General features: G+C 40.1%; 3 protein-coding genes and 1 pseudogene across 9 annotated transcripts; 1 reads left to right on the top strand and 3 right to left on the bottom strand.

The window, feature by feature from the left end:
* Positions 1-113: 113 nt before the first annotated feature.
* LOC110983590 (uncharacterized) lies at positions 114-6,448 on the top strand. Its single transcript, XM_087146066.1, has 7 exons — positions 114-486; positions 970-1,995; positions 2,410-2,548; positions 2,720-2,884; positions 3,217-3,365; positions 3,522-3,598; positions 3,834-6,448. Exons 1-7 carry the CDS (start codon positions 366-368, stop codon positions 4,068-4,070), a joined length of 1,914 nt encoding a protein of 637 aa, XP_087002192.1. The 5' UTR covers positions 114-365; the 3' UTR covers positions 4,071-6,448.
* On the bottom strand, positions 5,701-9,831 carry LOC147796854 (uncharacterized). Its single transcript, XM_087146072.1, has 5 exons — positions 9,354-9,831; positions 8,716-8,909; positions 7,985-8,205; positions 7,496-7,655; positions 5,701-7,375 (listed from the first exon to the last, which is right to left on the bottom strand). Exons 3-5 carry the CDS (start codon positions 8,162-8,164, stop codon positions 7,158-7,160), a joined length of 558 nt encoding a protein of 185 aa, XP_087002198.1. The 5' UTR covers positions 8,165-8,205; positions 8,716-8,909; positions 9,354-9,831; the 3' UTR covers positions 5,701-7,157.
* Positions 9,832-9,927: 96 nt separating this feature from the next.
* Positions 9,928-15,131, bottom strand: LOC147796853 (uncharacterized; annotated as a pseudogene).
* Positions 15,132-15,279: 148 nt separating this feature from the next.
* On the bottom strand, positions 15,280-25,829 carry LOC110980978 (AP-1 complex subunit sigma-2). Of its 7 annotated transcripts, none has more exons than XM_087146075.1 (5): positions 25,672-25,829; positions 25,190-25,368; positions 23,891-24,029; positions 23,281-23,418; positions 15,280-18,041 (listed from the first exon to the last, which is right to left on the bottom strand). In XM_087146075.1, the coding sequence occupies exons 1-5, from the start codon at positions 25,672-25,674 to the stop codon at positions 17,994-17,996; spliced, it is 507 nt and encodes a 168-aa protein (XP_087002201.1). In that variant the 5' UTR covers positions 25,675-25,829; the 3' UTR covers positions 15,280-17,993. The 7 variants fall into 7 exon arrangements, with proteins under 7 accessions (XP_087002201.1, XP_087002200.1, XP_022093783.1 ...); XM_087146074.1 differs by having other exon boundaries at positions 15,280-16,321; XM_022238091.2 differs by having other exon boundaries at positions 23,921-24,029.
* Between the last annotated feature and the right edge of the window lie 92 nt (positions 25,830-25,921).

The raw sequence follows: 25,921 nt of genomic DNA, 5'->3' as shown, positions 1-25,921 counted from the left end.
ATTTAATGCTTTAAAGTTCATTCTCATCACTGTGTTATAGGTCTTTTTTTACACTGAATCAGTTTTAAAGTCTTCAGTTTTATGAGATCTTTTGTAGACTTTTATAGCAGATTGAATGTTCCTGCAGCAGGGTGCAAGGGGCACAGTGTACGCCATAATTGGTCCAAACAATGCTCAAATTGATAACCCTAAATCAGAGGGCATCCACCAAGTAGCGTTATCGTCAGTCCTGCTTACTTTGGATTGAGTCACCCTAGGCACCCTGCTTGGCACGAACGATTAGGCTGACTGAGGAGAGGAATTTGAAACGCCCCAAAACGTCCACAGTAATTACACTGTAACTCTGTACTCAAGAACCAGTCAAAATGGTGTCGACATGGAATTTTCGCTGTGCACTTTGGGGAGTGATCTCATCCCTCCTAGCTGCTATCTTGTTCAGTTTTTGCTTGTCTTCCCAGAACCAACTCGCCTTCCGAGTACTTGCAGGTGAGCTTAATTTAGGGCGAGCAGTTTCAAATTTAAGTGATCATAGTAATGTTTGTTGCAAATTGGAAATGATACAATCGGGACTTTAAGGGCGCAAAATCTCCCATACTCTGAACCTCTCTTCAACGCAAAAGATTAGTTCAGAAGTCACGTCTGATAGGCAACGACTTCACTGATCAAATAACATAATATGGAAGAAGCAGCCCTGACCAAAAACAACACAAAAATTGTATCCTTACATTTTATTCTATCATTTCTGAACAGGAAACGTGGGCGTTTTATCCCTGATTTCTTCCTCAATTGCATTCCACATCTCGTCTCTCCCGTGTTATGAGAGTCACACGCTAACCAGTCTACTCCTGGCAAGGGTTCACAGTTATCTTGCCACAAACTTTGCCATATGGTAGAATAAAAACTGGTAGAATAAAAACAGCCCAACAGCAAAAATAGTATCTTTACATGTATTCCATAATTTTTGAACAGGAACCGTGGGCGTTTTATCCCTGATTTCTTCCTTGATTGCCTTCCACATCTCGTCCCTTCGATGTTCTGCGAGCCACACGCTCACCAGTCTACTCCTGTCCTACAAACGACACCAAGGGGAACGACTAGCCACGCCCTTCATCTGGGTAAAGGCCAACCACACGTGGAAACATCCACGAGAAACCCAAGAAGATCTGATTCGGGAGCTGACCAGGCGACATGCCAAGACGGAGTACGGGCGCAAGAACCGTCTTGGAGAGATCCAGTCCTTGGACGATCTCCGTAAGAAGCATCCCCTGACCACCTACGATCACTTCAAGGATTACATCCAGCGACTAGCTGACGGGGAGGAAGGGCTCTTCCTTGACGAGAAGCCCGTACGATTTGCTGTCACCTCTGGAACCACCGGTATCGGGAAGAAAATACCGTTGGTTAACTTCTGGATTGAGGGGGATGCCCAGACCAGAATAATCTCACGTTTAGCCATGTATCGAGGCACTCACACGCCCAGCCCAGTCCAGAAGCGCGGTCTTCTCTACACCCATAAAAAAGCCTTATTTACCAAAAGTGATCAGCCTGTTACTCCTTACACCTACATCCATCATCGGGACTTCAAGCGTTTATCTGATCTCAGCTCCCCTCCGCTAGCTTTCACCATCACCCATGAGCCTTCTGCTATGTATGTTCATATGCTGTTCGCGATTGATGACCCTAATTTGGCTCTGCTTTCTTCCATGTTCACACCTCAACTCTTTCGAGCTCTGAAGTCTCTGGAGACCAACTGGCCAGCAATGTTGGAGGACTTATCTACCGGTCAAATCAATTCAAAGATCCCACTGATCCCCGATGTACGCCGGTCCCTCGAAGACTACCTCAGACCTGACCCGGCCCGCGTCTCCCAGCTAAGAAGGGAATTCGAAAAAGGTTTTCATGGCATCGTGAAGAGAATCTGGCCTCATCTTGTGGCCACGGAGGGAATTGATATCTTGGGTTTTCGGGAGAAGTTAGAAGAAACATACAGCTTTGGTAAGGATTTATATTGTAAATAGACCGTTACTGTTTGTGTTTCCGAGTGTACGTGTAGGCCTACTCAGCTCTACCGAAATTTCACGGCAAAACCCGTGTCTGCTGCAGCAAAACGGCTTTGCATTATCATACCTCTGACGTGATGAGTGCCAAGTGTTGGCACCCAAAATACAGGTCTGTATTGAACTTGGAACCAAATATTCAAATACTTACAAAACATAGCGCTTGTCAGAACAAAGCAATGACCAGGAACGACAAACGAAAGCACGTTTCAGATTATTTAAAGTTTAAATTAGCATTGTGTTAACGTTGCTATGAAAAATGAGCAGGAAATCAGAATTGCAAGGTTAAGGGTGATTGCAAGCTGTTTCAGGCAAAATGGCAGATATTCTTACATGGTTCTCTCTTTGAAAGGTGTTCCTTGCGTCAGCTGGGGCTACGGTGGCACTGAGGGAGGAGTCATGGCGGCCAACCTGTGGATTCATGAGAAAGAACCACAATATGTTTTCTTTCCCATCTCAGCAGTTTTTGAGTTTATTCCAGAGGAGAACAAGTATGAAATACCTTAATGATCAAAGTGTCACTAAAGCAGTGTACTGCCTGATTATATTCCTGCTTTGTTTTTATCTATAATGAAAGGGAAGCAACATTTAAAGTACATAGAACAGAGATGATCCAAGTGGTATTAACCAAACAGTTCCCCATGTCCTTCTTGTTTTTGTAGTTTGGATGAAGATCCCAAGACTCTTCTCATTGATGAGGTGGAGGTTGGTGCCAGATATGAACTGGTGATGACCACGCGCTCTGGACTCTACCGCTATAGGAATGGAGACATTATTCAGATTGTGGGATTTCACGAGAACTGTCCAGTGATGCGCATGCTCTACAGGTAATTACCAGAAGAAAAGTCAAGCCAAAGATAACTGAACCAAAATGAGACTTAAGAAATTGCAACCCTTACTCGGAAAAGTTGCAGGTGTCTACTCAATTTTCTTATCAATTTTCTAAGCAAGGGTTACATCAGTCATTTCTCTTCAACAAACAAAATGGGAAACACGTCTCTAAATGTTGATTGGTTCTGTTCATAAACGCGCACCAATACTCCAGCAGAAAAGAAAACGTCAGATTGAAACATTGCAACGCAAAGTGTTTATCAACAATAATCTGAACCATGTAGCGTTTCGATAAATCTTTTATACGTTTGTGTGTTGCTTTTTTCAGGACAGGGGAGCATGTGAATTTGTTTTCCGAGAAAATGAACACACAAGTCATTCGCAACGCTATGAAGGTCACTTTTGAAAGCTGGCCTGGAATTCATTTGGTGGAGTGGACAGTCGCCGAAAGCCCACTTTACGATCCAAACAATTCAGGTAAGCCTCGAAAAAGTCCCTCTAGGAAACAAACCGGGATCAAACAGTACGATTAATACTTCACGAGATACTAAAAAATACGCTTAAAATCTTAAGTTTTAATGGAGAAACCTCTTTATATTTTTTTCTGAGCTCTTTTTCATTTCTTTCTGACAGAGCTGTACTACATCTTGTTTGTTGAGGTCGATCCGGGCGAGGGGGAACTGAATGTCACCCAAGAACAAAAGGCCAAGGTAATTATATTGTGTCCAATTTATTGTCATTATTTTCCGTTGGATAAAGAGCAATTTCAACCAAATGAATATCGAATGGAAGCGCGGGCGCAACCATAAAATTACAGGGGCGGACATTATTTAGATTTGTCAACAATTCTTGCGGCTTAGCAGAAAATGACAATGCATACGGTTCCCGTTTCGCTGTTCGTCTGAAATGTGGAAGTCAAAGGTCTTATTTCTCCTTTCTATTTAGTTTGACGAATGTCTTCAGCAAGAACATGCCTACTACAAATTTTTGCGTGGGTCCAACACTGTTTCTCCAGCCCAGGTTAAACTTGTCAGGCCAGGCACCTTCTCAGAGTTACGGGACTTTACTGTGTCTCACACCACGGCTTCTGTCAACCAGTACAAGACACCACGAAAGCTGAGAACACGAAAGCTCATAGAGTGGATGATGGAGCGGCGGGTGATCGAGTCTGGCGCAAAGTAATATGCCGAGCAGTCTTGGTAACCGTCAAATGAAAAAATGTTGATTGGATGCTGCTGACTACGCACTTGTAGTCTGGAATGATAGTAAGGCAGGTGTGCTTCTCTTAAAAACTTCCCTAAACGGGCCTCAGGCACCATTACACCTTGAGAAACAAGGAACCCTGTCATCTTTTTAGCCCTTATGAGGAGCCCACCTGAATGAGTACAGAGAATCTGAAAGAATTTAAAAATATTTAAAGGATGGGCTAGGAATAGAAGAAATCTCTTTCGATCGTCCCCACTAGTTTTCTCCGTGATGAAAAGAACCCAACCCTATTGACTTGGTCTGGATGACATCTGGTGTTTTTATGACTTTCCGTATTTCACACACGGACCTCAAAGGGGCAAAAATTTATATTGTGGTCTATGGGGAAAAATTAAAACGATTGACTTAACTGTTACTATAATACTATTAACCTTTTCTTCAAATATACCTTATAGGCCTACATGTATTTTATTGGTTAATGCATTTAAACCCTCAATAGGCCGAAGGAAGAGCCTTCCCCCTGCACACAATTTTTTCTATAGCATCGCAGCGCATAATTTCACACCATGATTTTTTCTGAGTTTGGTTTGTATAGAAACTCTTTGCAGTCACTTTGGCACCTATTTAGTTAAAATTGGACAAACCATTCTTGGGCAGAATCAACTTTCCCATGATAGAACAGCCAAAAAAAACGTACCAAACACCAAACGTAGCGGTTGCCTAAGTCTATTCCACTTTTTCTAATTTGGGATATGATGTACGGTCGTAGTAGTAGGCCTACTGCAAAAGGCCTTACAATGCATGTAGGCCAAACTTACTACTGGTAAGGCATGATACACGTAGGCGGCCTAGTCCCAGACTAGGGTCAGTCTACTGGACTCCCTCCAAGGAAAAGGAGGGAGTCCAGTATACTAGCCCTAGAATGGGGTTAGCCTACATACCTGTTTAAAAGCACAATCAACAGCTTCTAAATTGGGTTTCACAAAAAAATGGAAATAATGGAATTCTAAAAACATTGAGAGTTTTGAATAGCCCCATAAATACGTATAAAAGCAGGCGGATGATTTCAGGAACTTCCCAGGTAGCAAGCTTACGTTGGCCCAACGTAGGATTAAATCGTTGGCCCGACATCGGCGTGCCACATTGGCCCGATTTGGATTTGCTCATTGGCACACGGTCGGGCCAACATGTTGGGTTGACGTTGAGCCGATGACTTATACAGAATGACCGACCTTTGCCCATCGTTGGGCCAATGACAACATTTAATGGTTGGGCCAATGAGGAATCGGGGATTATTGGGTCGCAGTTGTGCCAACAGCAGACCGATCATTACTACCGACGGCCAACATCTAGCCAAGGTTGGGCCAATACTAAACATGCACGGTTGGGCCAATTGTGTTGAGCCGATTGTTTGGTCTCAGTTGGGCCAATCACAGGCCAACATATATAGCCATCATCGGTTGATGGATGGGCCAGGTAGGACGGTTAATTGTAGGGTTGTTAGGCGCGCGTCTTCTTGGAACCTGTCATTAAGATGATAATTACAAATGTTTTGATGGGGGGGTATTACCTATAACACGCTATAATAGACAGAAAAGATACTGCATTTACTTCTTTCTAAGATTTTTTTTTACCATTACGGATTGATTGGTCCAATGATCAAAATAAGTTATAAATAAGTTTACTAAATGAGAGATTGTACATCTGCGTTTCTCATGGTTGTTATACAGATAGTAAAATCATCATAGTATATAGACTTTAATCTAAATTATAACTCTGATTGCATTAAAAGTTTTAACCAATCTGCTAACATTTTTCTTACAAAATGATATTGCAGTCACAGAGTATTTGGAAGGCTGTCAAAAGTTAACTTTTGTATAGCAAAAACAGCAATGCAGTTTAAGTTATTCTATCTGCATTTGTTCTGAGATGGGCTTATAGAAACAATTACAAACAAAAACAATTACAAAGTTTTAACACAAGAATTGTCCCTGAGATTGTTCAAAGCTCAAAGCGTAACAGTTATATTTCTTAATAACAACTATTAAAAATATTAACACTTAAACACCTTTAACAGTAAACGGCAAGTGAACAGCAATATTGCCACTAATTTAATAAAACAAACTGTTGTCACCTCAACAACTGAAAATGAATCTGAGCAATCTCTCACTTTGCAGAACAAATCTTTGGAACTTTGCTGTAATCATTATTTGGGTAATATAAGAAGAAGCTTCATGGTTTCGGCATTATAAAACCAGGTTTTGTAGTCAAACTAATTATTAACTTCTGTGGGCTGTGGTAGTTCTTAAAAGCATCAAGTGTAAATAATTAAACAATGATAGACAAGAAACTAATGAGTGTGTACGGCTATTGGAATACGACAGATATATTTTTCAAGTTCCCTCTATTAACATCCCAGCAAGGGATTTATCAAGCATTGCTTGCAGAAGAGGAGCTTGGATTTCTCTGAAAAAGTACTTAGTGTTGAAGATCAAACACTTATGTTTATAGTAGTATAGTTTATATGTTTTGCATTACCAGTTGCTCCACTTATTAAATGGTGTCACAAAAAATTTTGTTTTCGAAAGTTTCCCACATCATGCAAAGTTTTACATTAAATAACCTCCACAAGAATAAGTTCACAAAGGATGTTTTACAAATGGTAATTGTAGGCAACTTAGGTTGCAGCAGGCCTTAGTGTACTTGACTTTCACTCGGATTGGTAACTGGAAGTAAATCTCTCAGATGGCACTTCAAGGTTTTATTGTAGATATTCACTAAATACCAGTGTTTCAAATGCCAAATGAAAACTAAATCAGGCTTTATGCACCAACCCACACTGGTCATCACACAATCGATTAAGAAGCAAGACTTTTACAATTTGGGGGTTCATTGCAAAAGAATCACAATTTCAACATATGGAATCCACTGAAAAATATCACAGTAACACTTTTAAGATGTCATCTCAAAACACAACTATAATTTAACAAAGGCTTTTGAAGGGTACTATATAAACCGTTTAAATGAAGAATACATCTTTTATGAAACACCACTAAACAACACTCATTCCTTGTCACTGTTGCTGCTGTATTCCTCGGTGGATAGTTCATCAAGGTTGGAAAGGCTCTTGCTTGCTGCAGGTTCAGCTACAGCTGCAGCGGCTGCTCGTCTTGCTGCCCAGCCACCATCTCTGTCTTTTGAGTAGCGAAGCCACACTTTGATCACCTCGTCAATTTCGGCATTTGTGGCTGACTGCACGGATGGGTTTCTTCGAACAGCTCCTAGAAAACAATCCAGAAGATTTTTGTTCATCAATGTTAAGGTGAGCAAAGACACTAAAATGGCAGGATTTCAATAAGTTTGCCCCACATGGGATTAAAACATACAATTCAATTACTTACTGCGGATAACAGCAACAAGCCTCAGCTTGCAAAATGCTTCTTTTGTTCCTTTGCCGACCCAGTTATACTGTCGTGCTAGGTCATTGCTGATGACACATGTAAGAATTCTTCGCACGATGCTCTTCAGACCATCTCCCCCGATGTTGGCTAAGTATGCAACCTGAGCAGACAAATAAAACGACTCTTTTGCATGGTCTACAAGATTGTAACTTGAACAATAAAGCTGACTATGTTTTTGATTGTACAGTCAAACACAGACAAGAACACTGTATACAACGTTATGAGTATAACAAGGGCATTTTTTGATCCCAGGTCTTTGTTCTTTTCTATCACCGATAAAAGAAGGTACATGTAACTGCTATAACAAGGTAATTTGTGAAGTCCCAAGGACCTTGTTATAACAGTGTTCACTGTAGTTGTTTTCAGTCCTTTAATAAAGAAAAAAAGGCTTATCCCTAAATAGCCATAAAAATGGAAGAGGTGGCCCACCAATTGTTTCTCCTTCTCAAAGTTGCTCAGGGTAGTTTCAAGGTCTCGCATGTCCTTCACCAACTTCAAAGGAAGTACCACATCCTCGGGAAGACCACTGGTTGAAGCTGTACCCTGCAGATAGTTGTCAAGCTTTCTACAGATGTTTATTAGCATTGCCCTGTTCTCCACTTGAAACATCTTGACCTCTTCAAGCACAGTCAATACTTTCCTTTCTGTTGCTATGTGCATGGAAGTGACAAATGTAACACATAGACATATAAATACAATCTGGAAAATTAAATACTGCTGGGAAATGATCTCCTATGTTAAGATGAGAAGCCATGTGTTCGACATTACTGAACGAGGGTAAGTAAAATATCCTTGGATACATACAACCCATTTATAAATGGTCGAACAAAATAATGCAATTTTGGCCTGTAACTACTACACATTACATACGGTTTTACACTGTTTACAAAGCAAATTAAGACCTGGAAGGGTTCACAATCAGTTAACCAATTTATGAACACGTATAGATTGAACCAATTTTGAAGGATCAGGATATGAAGTAAGCCTAAGTTGTTACTGAGATGGGCATGTCCCAAATTGTTTCATGTTGTGAGCAAATCAATTTTATGGCAACAACGAAAAACCCACCTGCCCTGGCCTACTCCCCCAATCTCCCCACCTAAAAAAAGTAGACCAAAAATACTATTGTTTCCACTTGATAGGATGATTATAAAAAATACCTGTACAAACTGGAGCTGGCCACCGATTGATCAAGGATGAGGGTGGAGAAGGTAGGGCTTGAGCAGGCGTCTTTGGTGCAGAAGTTGCAGATAGATGTTGGTGCTTTTGCTGATTGCCTCTCTAAACGTTGCATGATGAGTCTGAGCAGTCCTCGTCAGAAGAGGAATCGCTATCCTGGTAACGTGGGTTTGGCCTAGAAGATTTGGTCAACAAAAGTGAAACAGTCCATTGTGTCACATACTATCTCAACAATGCAGCTCCAATTCAAAATAACCGACTCTTGGATGGAATTGATATTACTGTTCGATCATTAGGAAACCAAAAAGCAACTCGTGTCTGGCCAGTGATGGTACTCTCAGATGTCCCAGTCCAGCAAACAGGACCTGGCTTGCACTTTCCAAGCCAATTCAACCTGAGTGCACAATTGTACAAATTCATACAGCAGTATAATGAACCATGAAAATGTTAAGTACCATCTGAAAATATTCATTTTCATTCTCAAGACTGTAAAGCAATAGAGCAATTTTACTTGCCCCATAGGTCATAATTTATATTCAGTAATTGATTTGACTGAGACAACTCAAATTTAGTTTTCTCTAGCTTTCATAACCGATCTAAACACTGTTGGAATCATTACCTTGACTGCCTCTTTGCAGGGATACCAGCACATTCAGCATCTGTGGAAAAAATCTGAAACGTCCTCTGCCTTCCTCACTTTTGCCAAACCTTTTCCATAAAAACCTTCAAAAACAAAACAGGAAATATGCCAGCATCAATAGTTTGCCTATAAATACTTTGTAAAAGTTGCCTGGCAAACAAACTTCCCGATCCTGAATTATCAGTTTTTTTAATTAGGCTTAGATTCTCACCCCCACAATGGTACACCATTTTCAAAACCATTTGCAATTTCATTCAACCTACCATCTTTCTCTAGATCAAGAGATAACAAACATGCATTTGTGATCAATTAAACATGTAAATGATTTTGAATGATGAAACGGGGGGGGGACTACACAATATTTGTAAAAGGATTTTTAAAAGAGAAATGTGCAAATATATAGATCTACATTTTGAATGTGGGGGTTACACATGTGGAGCATGCATGACGATTTGTATCTACCCTATTTGAAACTTACTGGTTTTGTACAAAACACGGCATGGAAACTTCTGATATCCATCTGTTGGTGGTTCACGCTTCTGCACTGCTTTGTCTACCCTTGTCTGTGACTTATAAGGCGGCCACATTACAGATGTCTCATTGTCCACCAACCAGCTATCTGCTGCTAATGCAACCGACTGCTCTTCAACAAACTCAATCACTGCATAGATACTGAGTGACATAATATCATCTTCAATCAGGTTAAGGAAATTTACATATTTGCTTCTTCGGATCATTTCAAAGTATTAATTTCTAAAAGCCATGCTTTTGGAGGAGATGGGGATAAAAAGTGCAAATTTCAAGGAAAAGCTCCCTAAAACTGGCAGAAAAGAAAAATCTCATTTAAAAATGACAATGGTCAAAAAGTACTTTTGATGCATCTATTTACAGATTCAAAAGACCTGGTGATTTAAGGCTACAACTAAGTGGGCCTTTCTGCAAGGGAATATTGCACACTTGCATCTAATATCTACCATGGAGCATGAATGCAGTACACCATCTAGTCCGTTTACCTTGTGTATGCCAAGACACCCCGATGGCAACGGGGTCGTGAAGTAATTATCTACCACTTTGAAAAGTTCATATATCCTTTCTTCTAATCCCACCTAATCGGCAATGCAGAGAGCCTTTAATCAGGAGAAGTAACAATCGGCGAGTAACACCCAAACACACCATATGCATATAATCAACTGGGAATGCAGAAACTAGGCCTATACCCATGTTATTCAATGGGCATGTTTCTATGTGATGATTCTCATCTGCCATTTTGAGAAATTCATCATCAGTTCTCAGTTTTGCATCAACTTGTGGAAATAACATTTTGTTTTCCCACTTTCCTTCCACCCAACATTTATCACAACCATGATAACCACTGTGTGTCACATACGACTGATGAAACTTGAAGAGTGAAATGTTTTTCATCCATGTCAAATCCTTCACTTTTTAGTCTGACAGCTTCTTCAATAAAGTCATGCAAGTACTCTGAAACACTGGTTGGTTTGGTTTCTCAAACAAAGCAATGATGAATGGCTGTTGGCAACCCATCAAACGACCTAAAACAGGCCAAAATTGTGTGCTAGAGCTTCTAAATAGAGGCAATCCATCAATGTTCACTTGCAGATCTAGACATGACTCATTATGCAGCTCAACATGTGACTGAAGAATGTTTTTGATGTTATGTATGATTCCAAAATAATGATACTGGCCTCCAGCAATATCTTTTACAGAAAGCGATGTTTTTGTATTCAACAAAGTTCGTGGATCCTTTGGCATGGAAGGAAAATAAGGTTTCAGTATTTGCTGTAGTGAACCAAGAGCCGACATAGGAATATTTGTTTTTATTGCCCAATTTTTGATATCAGCTATCAACTTTGCTTCCAATCTCTCTGTCACACATGCGGCAAACTCGCAGTCACTTCCAGTACTACTAGAATACTCATGGTTGTTCTCATGGAAATGGTACATTTGCATATCTTCAGGAAGCAACATAAGGTGATCAAATGATTGGTTACAGTCTGTGCTGCAAGCAGAACCAAAGAAGCCATCTGTAGCACTTGCAGGCTCATCAATCATGTCAACATTCTTTAAGTTTGAATGCTCTTCATCAGATAAACTTGCAGTCAGTGCTCTCACTGACTCATCAGGAACTAACGGTGAAACAGAGAGGCCTTGTTCCCCATTGTTCGGAAGTAGGCCTAGGCCCAAATGATCCCGACAATTTGGCCTAGGCCGCTTAGGAGTACTTTCAAAGATGTCATCTATGTGTTCTGAAACTCTATCTTTTAATTTCCTCCTCGTCCAATAAGACAATGACTTGTACATTTTATCCCCAAACTTTAGCCTAGGCCTACTTTCTGACCACCGTTAAATACACGGTCAAAATTATTAGCTGAGTACTGTTACAGCCACAAGTCCAGCAAGATGAACGTCACGGAACTTGCACAATGTACATGTACTACATGTATCAATAATGTACATGTAAAGTAGGGCCAAGGCTCAGGCCTATGTCATTTTTAATCGTCGAGATGAGGCTGAAAAAAAAAACTGGGAAAACGTCTATATACAAACCTCATCTCAACAAACTGGCATGTACTTCAGCAGTATCGTGGTCATTGTTGAGCTATATTCAGGTGATTGGTTGCACTCAAAGATGGATTCGATGCTATAAATCTTGCAGTTGCACTGGACGGTCGGCAGATAGAGAGATACTAGGACGTGTGCTGCATGTACTGTATACGCAGGCTAAAACACGTGTACAAGTACAACGTGCGAACGATGCGCGCTACATTACATTGTGTACTACGTCTACGACGAGTGTGTGCGTGTAGGAGTTATTTGGCCACTTGCCAGTTAACTGATGCGGACGCGCGAAATTTTGTGGCACATGTATTTTTATTTCATCATTTTAAAGCAAGGACAATATTATAAAATGTTTCTAAATTTATTGTTTAAGTTGTTAATTCATAAATATTTAAAAGGGGTAATTATTTTAATACAACCTAAGAAGCCATTTAATTATCTTTTTTTTAGTTTGACATTCATTCAATTTTATTGTGTGATATGCGTCGTTGTTTTAGTACGATGCGAAGTGGAGTTGGGCCAACGTCGTGCCGATATGTGAATTGCCGTCAATTTCAGCAACATTGGGCCAACAACGGGCCAACAGTAAACTTTTTTTGCGAAGGTTAGGAAAACTTTCTGTTATTGGACCAACAATGGGCCAACATCTCTCAGCCAACACCGATATTTGGCCAATGAATCAACCATGAACCAATGTTGGCCCAACGTAAGCTTGCTATCTGGGTTACGTCCACTGAATTGCCGAATTAAAAAGTGGTTTCATGCAATAAATATACTTGTATAAATGTACAGTACATGTAAATAGAAATCTTAACCACATACTTCACTGGAACAAGCTTCGTTAAAGCCCGCCCACTCACGTCTGTGGCAATGGAACCATTGGGGTAGTGCAGAATGATAGAGGCCCTATCAGCCAATCAGTAGCGAACGTGACTATGACGCCATCACTAACAAGCCAGATTTACATAGATTTAGCTCGACAAAAAGAAAGTCCATAAACCCTACAAAAGTATCTATCAATGCTATCGTTTACTTTTAATTTGAAATTCATTTATATTGCATGAGAAGAATTAAAATTCATTAATATTGCATGAGAGTATGTTTTACCAGTGAGTATGTAAACCATGTGTTCTTAGATGAGACTTGTTTTTGCGAAGAAGCATGCGCCATAGTCACTTGAAACATCAGTAAAGTGTTCTTTTATAAAGAAATCCTGAATTGAAAATGAAACTTTCACTACAATTATCAACAAATGTACTTTTATTAAAGGGATTTTCTGTATTTTCTTTCGTCGTTAAAGAAAATCAAATATAATGACCATCGTAACTTTTGTCACTTTTTAAAAGCCCTACGCTTATTAAGATCAACTGGTCAGGATGTTGGAGAACTTATCTACCATTCAATTCAATTCCAAGATCCCACTGGATTCCGATGTACGCCGGTCCCTCGCAGACTATCTTAGACCAGACTTGGCCTGCGTCTCCCAGCTGAGAAGGGAATTCGAAAAAGGTTTTCTTAGCATCGTGAGGAGAATCTGGCCTCATCTCGTGGCCGTAGAGGGACTCGATATCCATGGTTTTCAGAAGAAGCTACAAGAAACATTCACCTTTGGGAAGAGTTTAGTTTTAAAAGACAGTAACAGTCTGCGCTCTTGCATGTATTCTGCTCTAACAAAGCAGCACATAATATACTAAAAACCCTACACGTCGTTGGAATGACCGCTCGGGGGAAGTAATGAGTACCCACCATTGTAAGTGCGTATCAATGAACTCAACACCCTTCAATTACAACGTCCAGTGCTCACACGTCTGGGTAACAAACCTTTTGTAGAAAAAGCACCTCTGGTTGACAAACATTCTTGATAAAAAGCACCTCTGGGTGATAAAACTCTGGATAAAAAGCACCTCTAGGTGACAAACCTTCTGGATAAAAAGCACCTCTAGGTGACAAACCTTCTGGATAAAAAGCACCTCTGCGTCACATACTATCTGGATGAAAACCACCTGTGGGTATCAAACTTTGTGGATAAAAAGTACCTCTAGGTGACAAACCTTCTGGATAAAAAGCACCTCTGGGTGATAAAACTCTGGATAAAAAGCACCTCTAGGTGACAAACCTTCTGGATAAAAAGCACCTCTGGGTGATAAAACTCTGGATAAAAAGTACCTCTGGGTGACAAACTTTCTGGATTAAAAAGCACCTCCGGGTAACAAACTTTCTGGATGAAACAGTACAATTAATGTACAACTTATTTGGAATATTCCACTTTGGAATCTGTCCAATTCAACCATAAAATAGCAGTGATGGAGCTTGCGCTTGTTATTTAGAGTTGTCTACGGCTCTTGCAGCTGAAAATAATTGGGCCATGCACTATGGGTTCCCATTTCGTCGTTTGCCGAAGTAGGGAGTTCAGAGGTCCAATTTCTTCTTTTCGTTTAGTTTGACATATGTCTTCAGCAAGAACACGAACACGCATTTCTCTGAGAACAAGAGAACTCACCGAGTGGCTAATGGAGCGGGTGATCGAGTCTCCCGCAAAGTAAAATGCTAAGCAGTCTTGGCAACCATGAAGAAAATGTTTCACGAACTTCTACTAGGCCCATACGAATGAATACGTTATATCATTATGCACTTGGTAATCATTGGAAAGACCAATAACATATAGTATGTAAAGTAAAACCAGGCCACAATCATTTCATCTCTTTCTGTCGAATTAAAGCCTCACAAATTCATCAGCACTAATAAAATTATTAAATTGACCTAGCCACGTGGACTTATACACTCCACGTGACTTCCTAGTGTAAGGCATCAATCTCATCTTATCTCACACACTGGCACATGGGGAACGCTAACTTACGAGATACAGCGCTGTAAACGTAGTACACATGCGCACCAAAATGGGTGGGAGGATGCCACTAACAAGCAGTCTGCGCATGGACATGGTCTACTTTGCTGTTGGCCATCAAAAGACTAATTAAAATAGACCACTCCCGTTTTGCCTATGACTTATTTGGCGGCCGAATTTTGCAGAAATATCACCTTTTTGGTTGGTTTTTGGATTTTACCTAAAATTCGATCAAAATGGACATCTGTCGCAATAAGGTTGTATTTTCATAAAGTATTTAGTAGTACGTGTATTGTTATGCGGTATTCTGATAGCTGCGTGGGCTTTTTAGAAAAAAACACTGCGAATTATTGTTTTACTTTTGTACAGACGGCCGGCCATAGTTTTAGCAGCCACTTGTGGGAAAAACATGACTGTGACGTCAAAAGAGCAAACCCTACTTCCCTCTTGCTAAATTAAAAAAAAAGAAGCCGACACCACTTTCAATTTACTGTTTATGGTTTATTTCGAGTGTATAATTTCTACAGAAGTACGAGACACTGTTTTCTTCAGCTGACAAATCCTAGAAATCGCTATTGATTAAAACGCGTTTTTTATTCCACGCTATCTTGATTTCAAAAGTGTTTAAACGTAGTCCGATGTATAGATAACCACCTCTTTTGCGCAGTAAATGTATAGTCATTCTTTCCCACACGTTTATGTTATTTGTCTTAAAAGTCTTATACCTTTTCGCTTTGTCATCATTTTATGCGTCTTAAGATGAATGTAGTTGTACGTTACATTGCTGTTTTGTTATTTTGTATGTACATGTATATATCGATTTCATGGATGAATTTTGGCAATTTTCCCACTCCGGTTGTTTTTAAATGTATATGATTGATTTGTAATGCCATTTTAATTCAGCCGTATGGCTGTGACAACGTACATAATTAAATAAACCATAAACCACAAAAATGCTAACCACAAACTGCACTGAGACGAGGCAGAACACATTAGTATGTCTGGTTCATTAGTGTGACGTCGTTGCAGTAAAACCACGCCCACTTACAGGTGTGTCGAGTATCAGCCAATCAATGTAGTGAATAGAAGTGTACTATGCCAATCTTGTCGTTTGCTTTTCATTTAAAATCCACTGACACTGCGTCAAGAATTTGTATTTGTACGAAAAGGCATGCACCATAAAGACTTATGCTTCAGTCAAGCTTTCTTTACTGACAAAATTTGAAATTCAAAACCAATCTTCACGGCAATATTACTAGAAAAGTACTCTTATAAAGGACTTTCCCTGGTTTTTGTATTGGTATATTAGTAGATAATCAATTTTTTACTCTTTGACTGCACAGAAATGATAATTACGATCATAACTTTTGTCACGATTTCTTATGACCTACGCTAGTTAAGACATATTTTAATGTATGGAATGGCATTAAGCTGAAAACTGGGCTTTTCTGGCTGGCAGGTCAAAGGTCAATCATCATGTTAGCCCAAGCTCCTCAAGCACGCTTTTGTTCACTTCAGCTTCCTACACAACAAAAACAGCAGAAACAGAAATAAAATTACAGTCACCGGAGCACCCCTAAAGGAACCCAGTAAGGTCAAAGGTGTGTCACACTGACATACATAAGGTCGCGCTTATACAACGTGTCCTCATGTGATGTTATGAACAACGAATTAATTGTCCATGAACAAAAACAGCAACCGACAAGCACTTTTATTTGTTTTAAAATATTGAGCTTAACGTAGGTATAAAACAACAATTGATATCGAAAGCACGTATACTTTAAATTTACGACCTAAATTTTGTAGAATGTACCACCATGCCTTGCTATACGTAAATGTTTTCAAGTAACTTATGGAAAGTTGGTTTTGCGTACGCGAAGTATGAAACCTTGTGTATTCATATGCATATCTGTTTGAAGATACACATGTATGATTCTAACGAACATTAGCTATTTTTGCAAATAATTTGATTCCACAAACTGAGGATTAAATCCAACACAGGAGCCATTTCAGTATTTTAAAGGGCAAGGTCATCCGAGAACCATCCGTCCCGAAAGCGAAACCGTCGCGCGCGTGTTTCTCTATTCTCGAATGACCTCTGACGCATTTGCTTACATTGGAGCACACACTTTTGGAATATTACCGACACTGGCTCGATGTCTTCTGGTGAACTGGAATGCACACTTTGACTACATGAACTGCATCGAAGGTCACATTAAATACAAGTAACCTATTTATGTGTATTTACTGCAATAAATTTATGCTTGAATGCATTGAATTGAATCACGGTACCATTCAAAACTGTTGCAAAAGCCAAAGTGAAATACAATACTAAATTGCTAATAGACATAAAGCAACAATCTTCAATAAACACCTAAAGCTAAAAGCATCAAATTTTTGATAAAATTTAGGTATACAATATATATGTGCCAATCTTTGATACAATTTTTACGGTCTTTGTCACAATAAATAACTAGATAGAAAATATATAGTACAAATGTGGAATGCTTGTGGTGTTATTTGAAAATTTCTTTTAGGCACACAGACAGTTAAAGAATTACAGTTGGGTCTACTTGACAACCCTTACAGTTCAGAAGAGTGAATGGTATACAAATTATGAATGTTTCATATTCGTGCAATGGTAAGAATAATTTCATTTGTTGATAGATGCAATGTTCCATTCCACTCGGCGAAACATTCATCATTTGTTTTGTATAATACCTGCCTAAATCCTCTTCTGCTCGGAGAGCAAACGGGTCCCGCTCGCGTATAAATGTCTGTTATTTGTCCGATTCATGTCCGATCGCTACGTACGAGCAATATCAGACTGAATTCCGTCCCTACATTATTTTCCTCTTTCTCACTGGGAATGAGATAAATGAAACTGGGGTGGGTACCAGTCAAGTGAAATGAAGATCTATTCAACGGCTACCATTGAATGGAATATATAACTCAATGACATGCGATCAAAGATCCATCAATCAGATGATGGGGATTTATGCAGGTATTTTTATAATTCACATAAGTGTATGTGGTTATTCTAAACACATGTACATGAACATGGATAACTATCTGTCATGGTGTGTTCTATCACATCATCACTATGCAAGTGGCACCTCCAAAGCAAAAGTAACAGCAGACTCCGGGAGTTTCCCCAACTAGGAAATGGTAGAGGCAAGCATTCATGCATGCGACTACAGGAACCCCAGCTGTTCTAATGCAGCGACGGTAGCCTGGATTTCCTACGACAGGGGTGAGAATGAAATGACGGAGGGAATGATAAGCAAAAGGAAATGTTAATAAGCCAGGAGGATGGGATCGGAGGGGAGTGCGCTGCATGGCATTTATGTTAATGCCAATGGCAACTGGGAAGGGGAAGAGTGCAACAGATACACGGACAATGCTAGGCCACATATGGACAAGACCTACAATGCTGTGCAAAATGACAGAGTTGTTCGTTAGCCAGTCACAAGTCCATCCCAAGCCCGATCACAAGTCTGATTACAACCGGAGATTAACAGTGCCAAAGGATTGAAAGTAATGGATTTTGTTGGAAACTGTTTGCCCCAGTTGTGATTTGCAACTGACCGACCAGCAACTGACTTGTGGTGACTCAACGACAACTTTGTCAACTACAAAACCATGCTGTCATGTCTCAGACAGGAGACACATTCCTCTCACCAAATTCACTGCGGCTCTTATGAATGCTGCTCAGTGTCTGGCATCAATTATCATTAAATTCCCGCACAATTGAGTTTAACTCAGATGCAGGAACATGACACAGGTGTGTTTCAACTGATTTGCACAGGGTTGTAGCTCTTTGGGAAATTCACAACTGACAAAAGGACACAAGGACAAGTTCTGTGAGTTTGCCACCGAGTTATGATCAGGCACTGCCCACCACCACATCATCAGTTACCATGGCTACAAGCTGAAATATTGCAGTTGTGCTGGCTGCATGGCCTTTCCCAGGAAACTCTGACAAAAATATACATTAACTGTACTTCAACGCGGGAATGTTTTCTGTTTATACCAAGCTAATCTCAGAATCTTATATCTGCTAGTTTCACGTGAAAATGTTCTGATCAAGCCCTTTGGCAACACAATGACCTGACGCTTGACCCCCAGAATTAAAACTCATTGCAGGCAAGCACAAATTTGTCCAGCGTGCTGACAAAATTACTGAGCATAGAAGGCTCCACCCCTTATTCCCGTGACTTGTACAAAGTGCAAACATGCGCAGATGACCCTCAGAAATGTGTACTATTCACTTTGAATACTTAAATTCCGCGCACAATCTCCAATAAGTAGTCAGCTACGTGTGCCAGCAGTTTGAAGTTTGCCAGTACAACCTGACTCCCATTTCGAAGAAGATCCGCAAAGTATAAATTGGGGGCAACCATTCCAAAACCAGGCTTAAGAAATATGTTAATTATCTAAAAATGATACCACTGTACTCATGCACAATGCATTTCAACAATGTTTCAATGCTCATAACTACCACAGCTTTCTCAAAACAAAATGTTTACTTTTGATCACTTCTGGAAAACAAAATTAACAGTGGGGCAAAGCAACTGTCAAATTTTCAAAATACCTACAGCATAAAATGTACTTCAAATGTGGTGAGTGTCCTTCGACACAAAATATATCAAACTGAGAAACACATGAGATCTTGGTAGATAAACCAAATCATTAATCACGAAACAACTTTTCAGTGCACTTAAAAGTGCATTGTTCCTTGCTCATCTGTAACTCTATACAAAATCTTTGCTATAGTATCGCTAGCTCGAAGCAGGCAAACAGTAAGAAGTTTCTGGTCTCCCATTTTCAGCTCAATTTCAGATTCTCAACAAATATTGTTATAAACGTGCATTTACAATGAACACAATGTTTGGGGCGAGAAAACTGCCCAAAAATGGTCACAACATACCGTAAACCATGTCAATGGGTTACCATGCAAACCATGATTTTTTATTTCTTTTTTAATTCTGGGCAAGCCATGTACGTGTGCGCTATACTAAGAATAAAGAATGCTCATCGTCAAATTCAGTTTCAGACGCTACACATTTCAGGCTTTTATCCCAATCTGAGCTGGGAGCCAAATACGGGTGATTCACAATAGTGCGCCTCCAAGAGTTTGCAACACGTTGGCCAAACACAAGGCGCGAAATCTGTCGACCCTTTTCAAACGCGCTTTGGATCGACAGATTCCGCGCAGTGTAATTGGCAAACGCGTTGCAAACTCTTGGTGGCGCACTACTGTGAAACGGTCGTATTAACACAGGATATTGGTCCCATTTCAACTCCACTTTCGGTAACAGGGACTTGTAATGAAGTCGAATACAACGAATGGCTAAGGGCGTATATTAAAGTGTCTCTAAATTTATTTGGTAAGGTATGAGTGAGTCAACAGTGTATGTGAGCTTTGTTGCTAAATACCCCAAAAATGGTGACGAGCAACAGTTGTTCACATTGCCGTAAGGCGCCATTGCATGCATATGGTGTCTATGCCAAGGCACTGCGGGCTTGTGCGCAAATGTTGAACAAACATTACTAATGTAAAACTAGTATAACAAAATATAGAGGGTTTGCATGGCTGTCATCTTGCAGGCCAGCGCTTTTGTTCCACAGGATATGTACAAAAGAGATTTCCCTTTGCAACAAAATAACTGCCCTGTAAGATGATTACCATGCAAAACCTCTACAAACACAGGAAATATTGATGGGCTGATTATCAGAGCTGATGTGCATTTTGCTTAATTTTCTATTTCACAAGTTCATGCTCAGAACAAGCTCCAAGGATTACAGGAAATACAATACAAACACAAGGAGTGCGTGTGTACAGGGTATGATGAGCTTGAAATCCTGTTGCAGGAAGGACCTCAGAACTTTGCTGGCAACCTCAGTACCTCGCAACTCTCTGCTCTGAAACCAGTCTCAAGAAAAGTACACAAGGAAAGGTTCAGAGGGACAAATGAGGAGCATGCAAATGTATCAGGCTGGTAGATGATGCAGAGAGAAAGATGATACGGGAGCACAGCAACAAGGAGGAAATTGGCAGAGGCAAGGAGGTGCAAGGACTGCATCAGCAACAGGAGGTTAGTGAACACCCAGATCCATAAAAATATTGTGAGGTTCATCGAAATCCTACAAGACAGAAAGAAAATAGATGAGGGATTGGTAATTTGGGAGTTCTACCACAGGTACACTTGTTGGGAGGTCCTCACAAGTCTCTGTGTGATAGGATGGTTTAGAAACAGGTGGATAGATTTGATACCAAAGGCGAGTTTACTCTTACTTACTATTTACCAAAACTATTTGCAAAAAAATCAATGGATGAAATTTTTTGCAGGGCAGAGGCAGTGTTGATGGTGATTGGAAATCTCCGATACGGGTTGAGTATTTACACCTTCAGATGTAATATTCGACACAGATAGCGAAGATACGAAATCCAGGCTACAAGTCGGCAAAATTTAGTCATAAATATGAACAAACCTATTGCACTGTTTGAATGATGGAAAATTTCGAAAGTTACAGGCTACGTGCAAAAGTTTCCCATCCGAAACTGAGACGAAGAAATATACACACGTATCTTGCCACTATGTGCTTAATCACCAAGAGCCAAAGCTAAAACACTACCATTTACTGGCTGTTAGAAATCTACTTTTATACTTTGGGAGTTTTGTGAGCAAAATTAATAGACGAAAATAAAATCACTGCAATACCTTACAGTACAGTTACTTGATGCCTGCTCTGGTGTCTAGAACATTAACTTATTAATAGTAATTACTTGACAAGTCAATTAAGGAATAAATGCGCAAAAGGTAACCAAATTTGACAACAGGGACACATTTCCCTGTTCAGTCATTATCAGATGTAATTCCCTGGCCTAGTTTGTATAATACAGACTCTGTGCAAATGTTGAAGGCGAAACCTGAGCATTACTACCGCCAGGGGGCGTCTTGGCACCATTTCCCTGTGGTAAGCACACTAAACTGCTTTCCTTGAACAAAAAGCGCTGAGTGAGTTTTTCGGAGCACTGAGTCCAATATGAATGTATACAGCAATCGTTTTAATGTTCATAGACAACTTTGAATGGATAGTGTATCCACACTTCTCAGTGGACCGCAGAAAATCACCTGCAAAGAGCCTGTATGTTAATGAATCCACCAAAGGATGCAGGTGACAACTTTGAATAAAGCACCATGCAAGGTGTCAATACAGGTATCACATCTTAGTACTACTATGTGCAACAAAAGGGGAGAAAAACCAAAGGTGACATTTTCGAGCGAGTAAAATATACAGTACACACAATGCTTTCCCCAGTGGCTACTGTGTCAAGCATGTTGGCCACAAATGGGCAGACAGTTGCAAATGGGCTTCCAACAGTTTTGGCCTCATGCAGGCTGGTCTGGATCTTTTCAATGTGCGTCTCAAATTTAGCAATCAGTGAATCCCGCATCTAGTAATGTAAAAAGCACAGCATTTTCACACTTGCCAACAAACCTAGCAAAATAGGCAAAAGGTTCAGTCAATGATTAAAATGTTGTTTACACAGTGTGCAAAAGAGAATTCAGACCAAAATGCATTAGCACTCTTCAATTTGTGTTCATGTCAGACCCAAGTCCCCACTTTTCTGTAGTGTTAGAAGCCTCCAGGTTCAGATTGAATTCAATTTGCAAACTTCTGCAACCCTTTTTGAAGTGCTTGTGAGTAAAGTGCTCTCCGAGTCTGCCACAGTTACTTCTTACGGGTAACTGGCTGCACAATTGCTGACACCAAAGGCACCAGTACCTGCATCTCCTATTCAGGGGGTTCGAATCCACATGCGGCAGCAAATGAATGTAAAAATTGTTAACACTTAAAACTACTGTTTTTTCCCATCGACAGGACAATAACTCTCACTTTTGACTGTCATTCCAAAATCAAAAGCTCCTTAAAAGAGATTTATTTTTTGGACCAGTTGCATTAGTCTCAAACTCAAATCTTGAAAACTTAATTGAAATGAAAACCCAAGCTCTAAATTTTTGAATTTTACAAATTCCATATCAACACGAAGTTGATGTCAGGATTCAAGCAAGATGAAATCAGGTCTTCATTACTGTAAAAATCTAAGAGTGACCCAACAAGTGGTTTCCAACTATGAAAAGCTTACAGCTTGTTCAGAAATTCTAAAACTTGAGGAAAAAAAACTTGAAAGGCTGTCAAGTGCATTCAGAATGAGAAGCTAAGGAAAATGGCCTTTCAGGTAATCGCAAGATGGAACTCGAATGAACTAAAATATGAAGACAAAAGTAGTGAAAACAGTGCGATGCATAATGAGAACAGTTGCAATGGTCAAAGTGTGCAAGACAATTATTAGAAAAGTTCAGAGCAATTTCCACTTTGCTCAAACCGGCGCCTCCCGGCCATGCTATGTTATGAGGTATCCTCAGAGACTCTTACTTGCTTGGATCAGAGGGCCAATAATTCCGGGCTTACCTCTTGAAGCATATCCTGAGCCTGGATGGCTTTCAAGACGTTCTTCTTGCTTGTCTCCTGGATTTCTCCGCCCAACATCAGCTCATCCAGCATGAAGTACGCTTTCTCAAAGTTGAAAATGATGTCTAGTTCACAAACCTAGATGCACACATTAAAAGAGGGCCAGTAATCATCAGATACACGTTTATATCTTGCTAAACGAACAGTTTATGTAATCTTAAAAGGCATCAGTTTGAAATCAATCAAATTTTAGTTAAGCCAAAGCAGCTAAATGCATTTGGAAGAAAACATCATGTGTACACATTGTTGTCAGTTACAGGTGGAAAATTTGGCAAACTGTATAATGGTTTGACTACATGTAGATACATGTACCTGTATGTTCAAGCCCAGAATGTCCAAATCATGATAAGATCATTGATGTACCATTTCTAAATGAAAAAAACCCAGATCTAAAGGAACATTTGAAAATAAAGGACAAGAGCCAATGATATAACCATCCTTCATTACTCGGGAGCTGGGGTTAGGACTGTAGACAGCCAAGGTAGGAGTTTCCTCAGTCAACGTATTACTTTTATTGAAGAAACACTGACTACGTCTACAGTATACGTACATACATCCATGTAGTCTGCCGGCAACTTACACTTCCAAAATACTTATCCAACAATTCCACGTATCTATGGATGATTTCTAATGTCAAGAGCTCGTTATCTTTATCCTCGATGGCACAGCAGAAGTACAAGCTTGCATATCTTGGAAGAAACAGGGAAAAAACAAACACTGACGTAAGTACAACGTATAACGATAGTCCACAATCTGATTGCCCCTTCCCCAAAAAACTTACATGTATACAATACAATAAAACTTTATTATCTCATAACAGGGAAATCCCACGACTGCCAGCTAAACCATAAGGACTGCCACCTAAGCCATAAGGACTGCCAGCTAAACCATAAGGACTTCCAGCTAAACCATAAGCACAGAACATCAGTCTATCATTTTATACCATTTTTATTACAATAAAAAATAAAAATTCGCAACCACTTCCATAAAACAGGTCTGCTTTCGCAAATGACTCAAATCAAATCTTAGTCTAATAAACCAGTAAAGCGGCCTATTAATAATAATCCATTACTGATCTGTTCCTATCCTTGACTAACCCGTAAGCAGGGCCATACTCCTTCATATACTATAATTGCACCGGTGTTACGCTGGTAACTATCCCCCAGGTTGCTACTTGCAAAGAACTTGCCTTTTCCTCATTTGAAGGAAAAAATGTTGCCTTCAGTTGGTGTTTTCCCCACTCTGGGCAAATTTTGGCCAGACCTGCACAAAACTAACCCGCCGCACTACATGTTCAACGATTCGCTGCAAGCGGCATTAGACTGGACCAGAAACCAGGCAAAGGGTAGCGTTGCATATTAGCTGTGACACAAAGCAGCCGTAATTTTCCATGACGACTTGGATCGACGGGTACTCTCGCGGACCTAAAAGAAATTCATATGTGCTGAAGTCTGGGTGTAAGCTAGACGGGCTCTCTGTACAGGCTACCGTCACTTAATCTATACAAAAGAGTCTGTGTAATGTGCAAGTTCGGCCAACATTCATCCGAAGTGGGGAAATGCCAACTGAACATGCTGAAGGCAACTTTTTTTTCCAAACAAGGAAAAGGCAAGTTTTCTAAAAATAGCAACTTGGAGGGTAGCTAACAGCGTAAGTAGTGAACATACTGGTGCAATTTCAGCTCATAAGATCCACTGGATGTCTGATAATATCCCCGGGCATCTCGGATAATCTTGATCAAAAGAAATTACTATCAATCGGGACAGGGCCCTAGCAGTTTCTCGATGAAGGAGTAAGCCCAAGTAGGGCCCTGTTTATGGGCCTAATCCTTGACAATGACATAGCCTACCTTTTGTAAACAACTTTGAGATCCCGCCACTCTAGGAAGTTACACATCTTGGGTTTCCGTGACAACACGGTATTGATGAGTTCCCTAGTGATCTTTTTCTTGGTCTTTTCTGGATGTGCTTGATACCATTTTTGTAGGCGGAGCTTACCTTGCCTACTGAACAGGAGCATAAATTGCATCTGTGGAGGAATCAGTAATCAATATGAGCTAAAACTTAACTTAAAACAGTACCTACAAGTAGCAATAAGCCTACCATGCCTATAGTAACAATGCATAACATGCAAGTAGTCTATGTGTCGGAAATACACATCCTTCAATTAGGCTTACGACTACGGGGCTGAATGCTGCACCGTACGTACATGTAGCTAGGCCTACGCTGCACTGCATGCCACGGACACAAAAATTTGTAAATGACCAGACGTTATCCAACAATTCCAAATTCAAACTATTTAAGAAATATTAAATACTGATTATTTACTCACCATTTTGAGACTATCCCTAGAAATATCTGTGACAGATTCAATACAGAAAAATGGATCAGAAAAGAATATTTCACACCATTTCACATTATCCTAACAGCGACATTCGATCGACCGAATGGGCGAGTCCACAAAATGTCATATGAAAGGGCAATAGAGGGCGGCCTATTATTTGAGAACGTGAAAATAATTAATACTAGCGACCAACTTAGCTCGCAGTGGTGCGTTCCGAGCTGCCCCGCTTTCGGAGCTG

Source organism: Acanthaster planci, linkage group LG14 (assembly GCF_054643075.1).
Source record: "Acanthaster planci isolate LZ-2023a linkage group LG14, COTS_SCS, whole genome shotgun sequence".
In the NCBI taxonomy this organism is placed as follows: Eukaryota; Metazoa; Echinodermata; class Asteroidea; order Valvatida; family Acanthasteridae; genus Acanthaster; species Acanthaster planci.
This window is presented reverse-complemented; position numbering and strand designations above follow the sequence as displayed.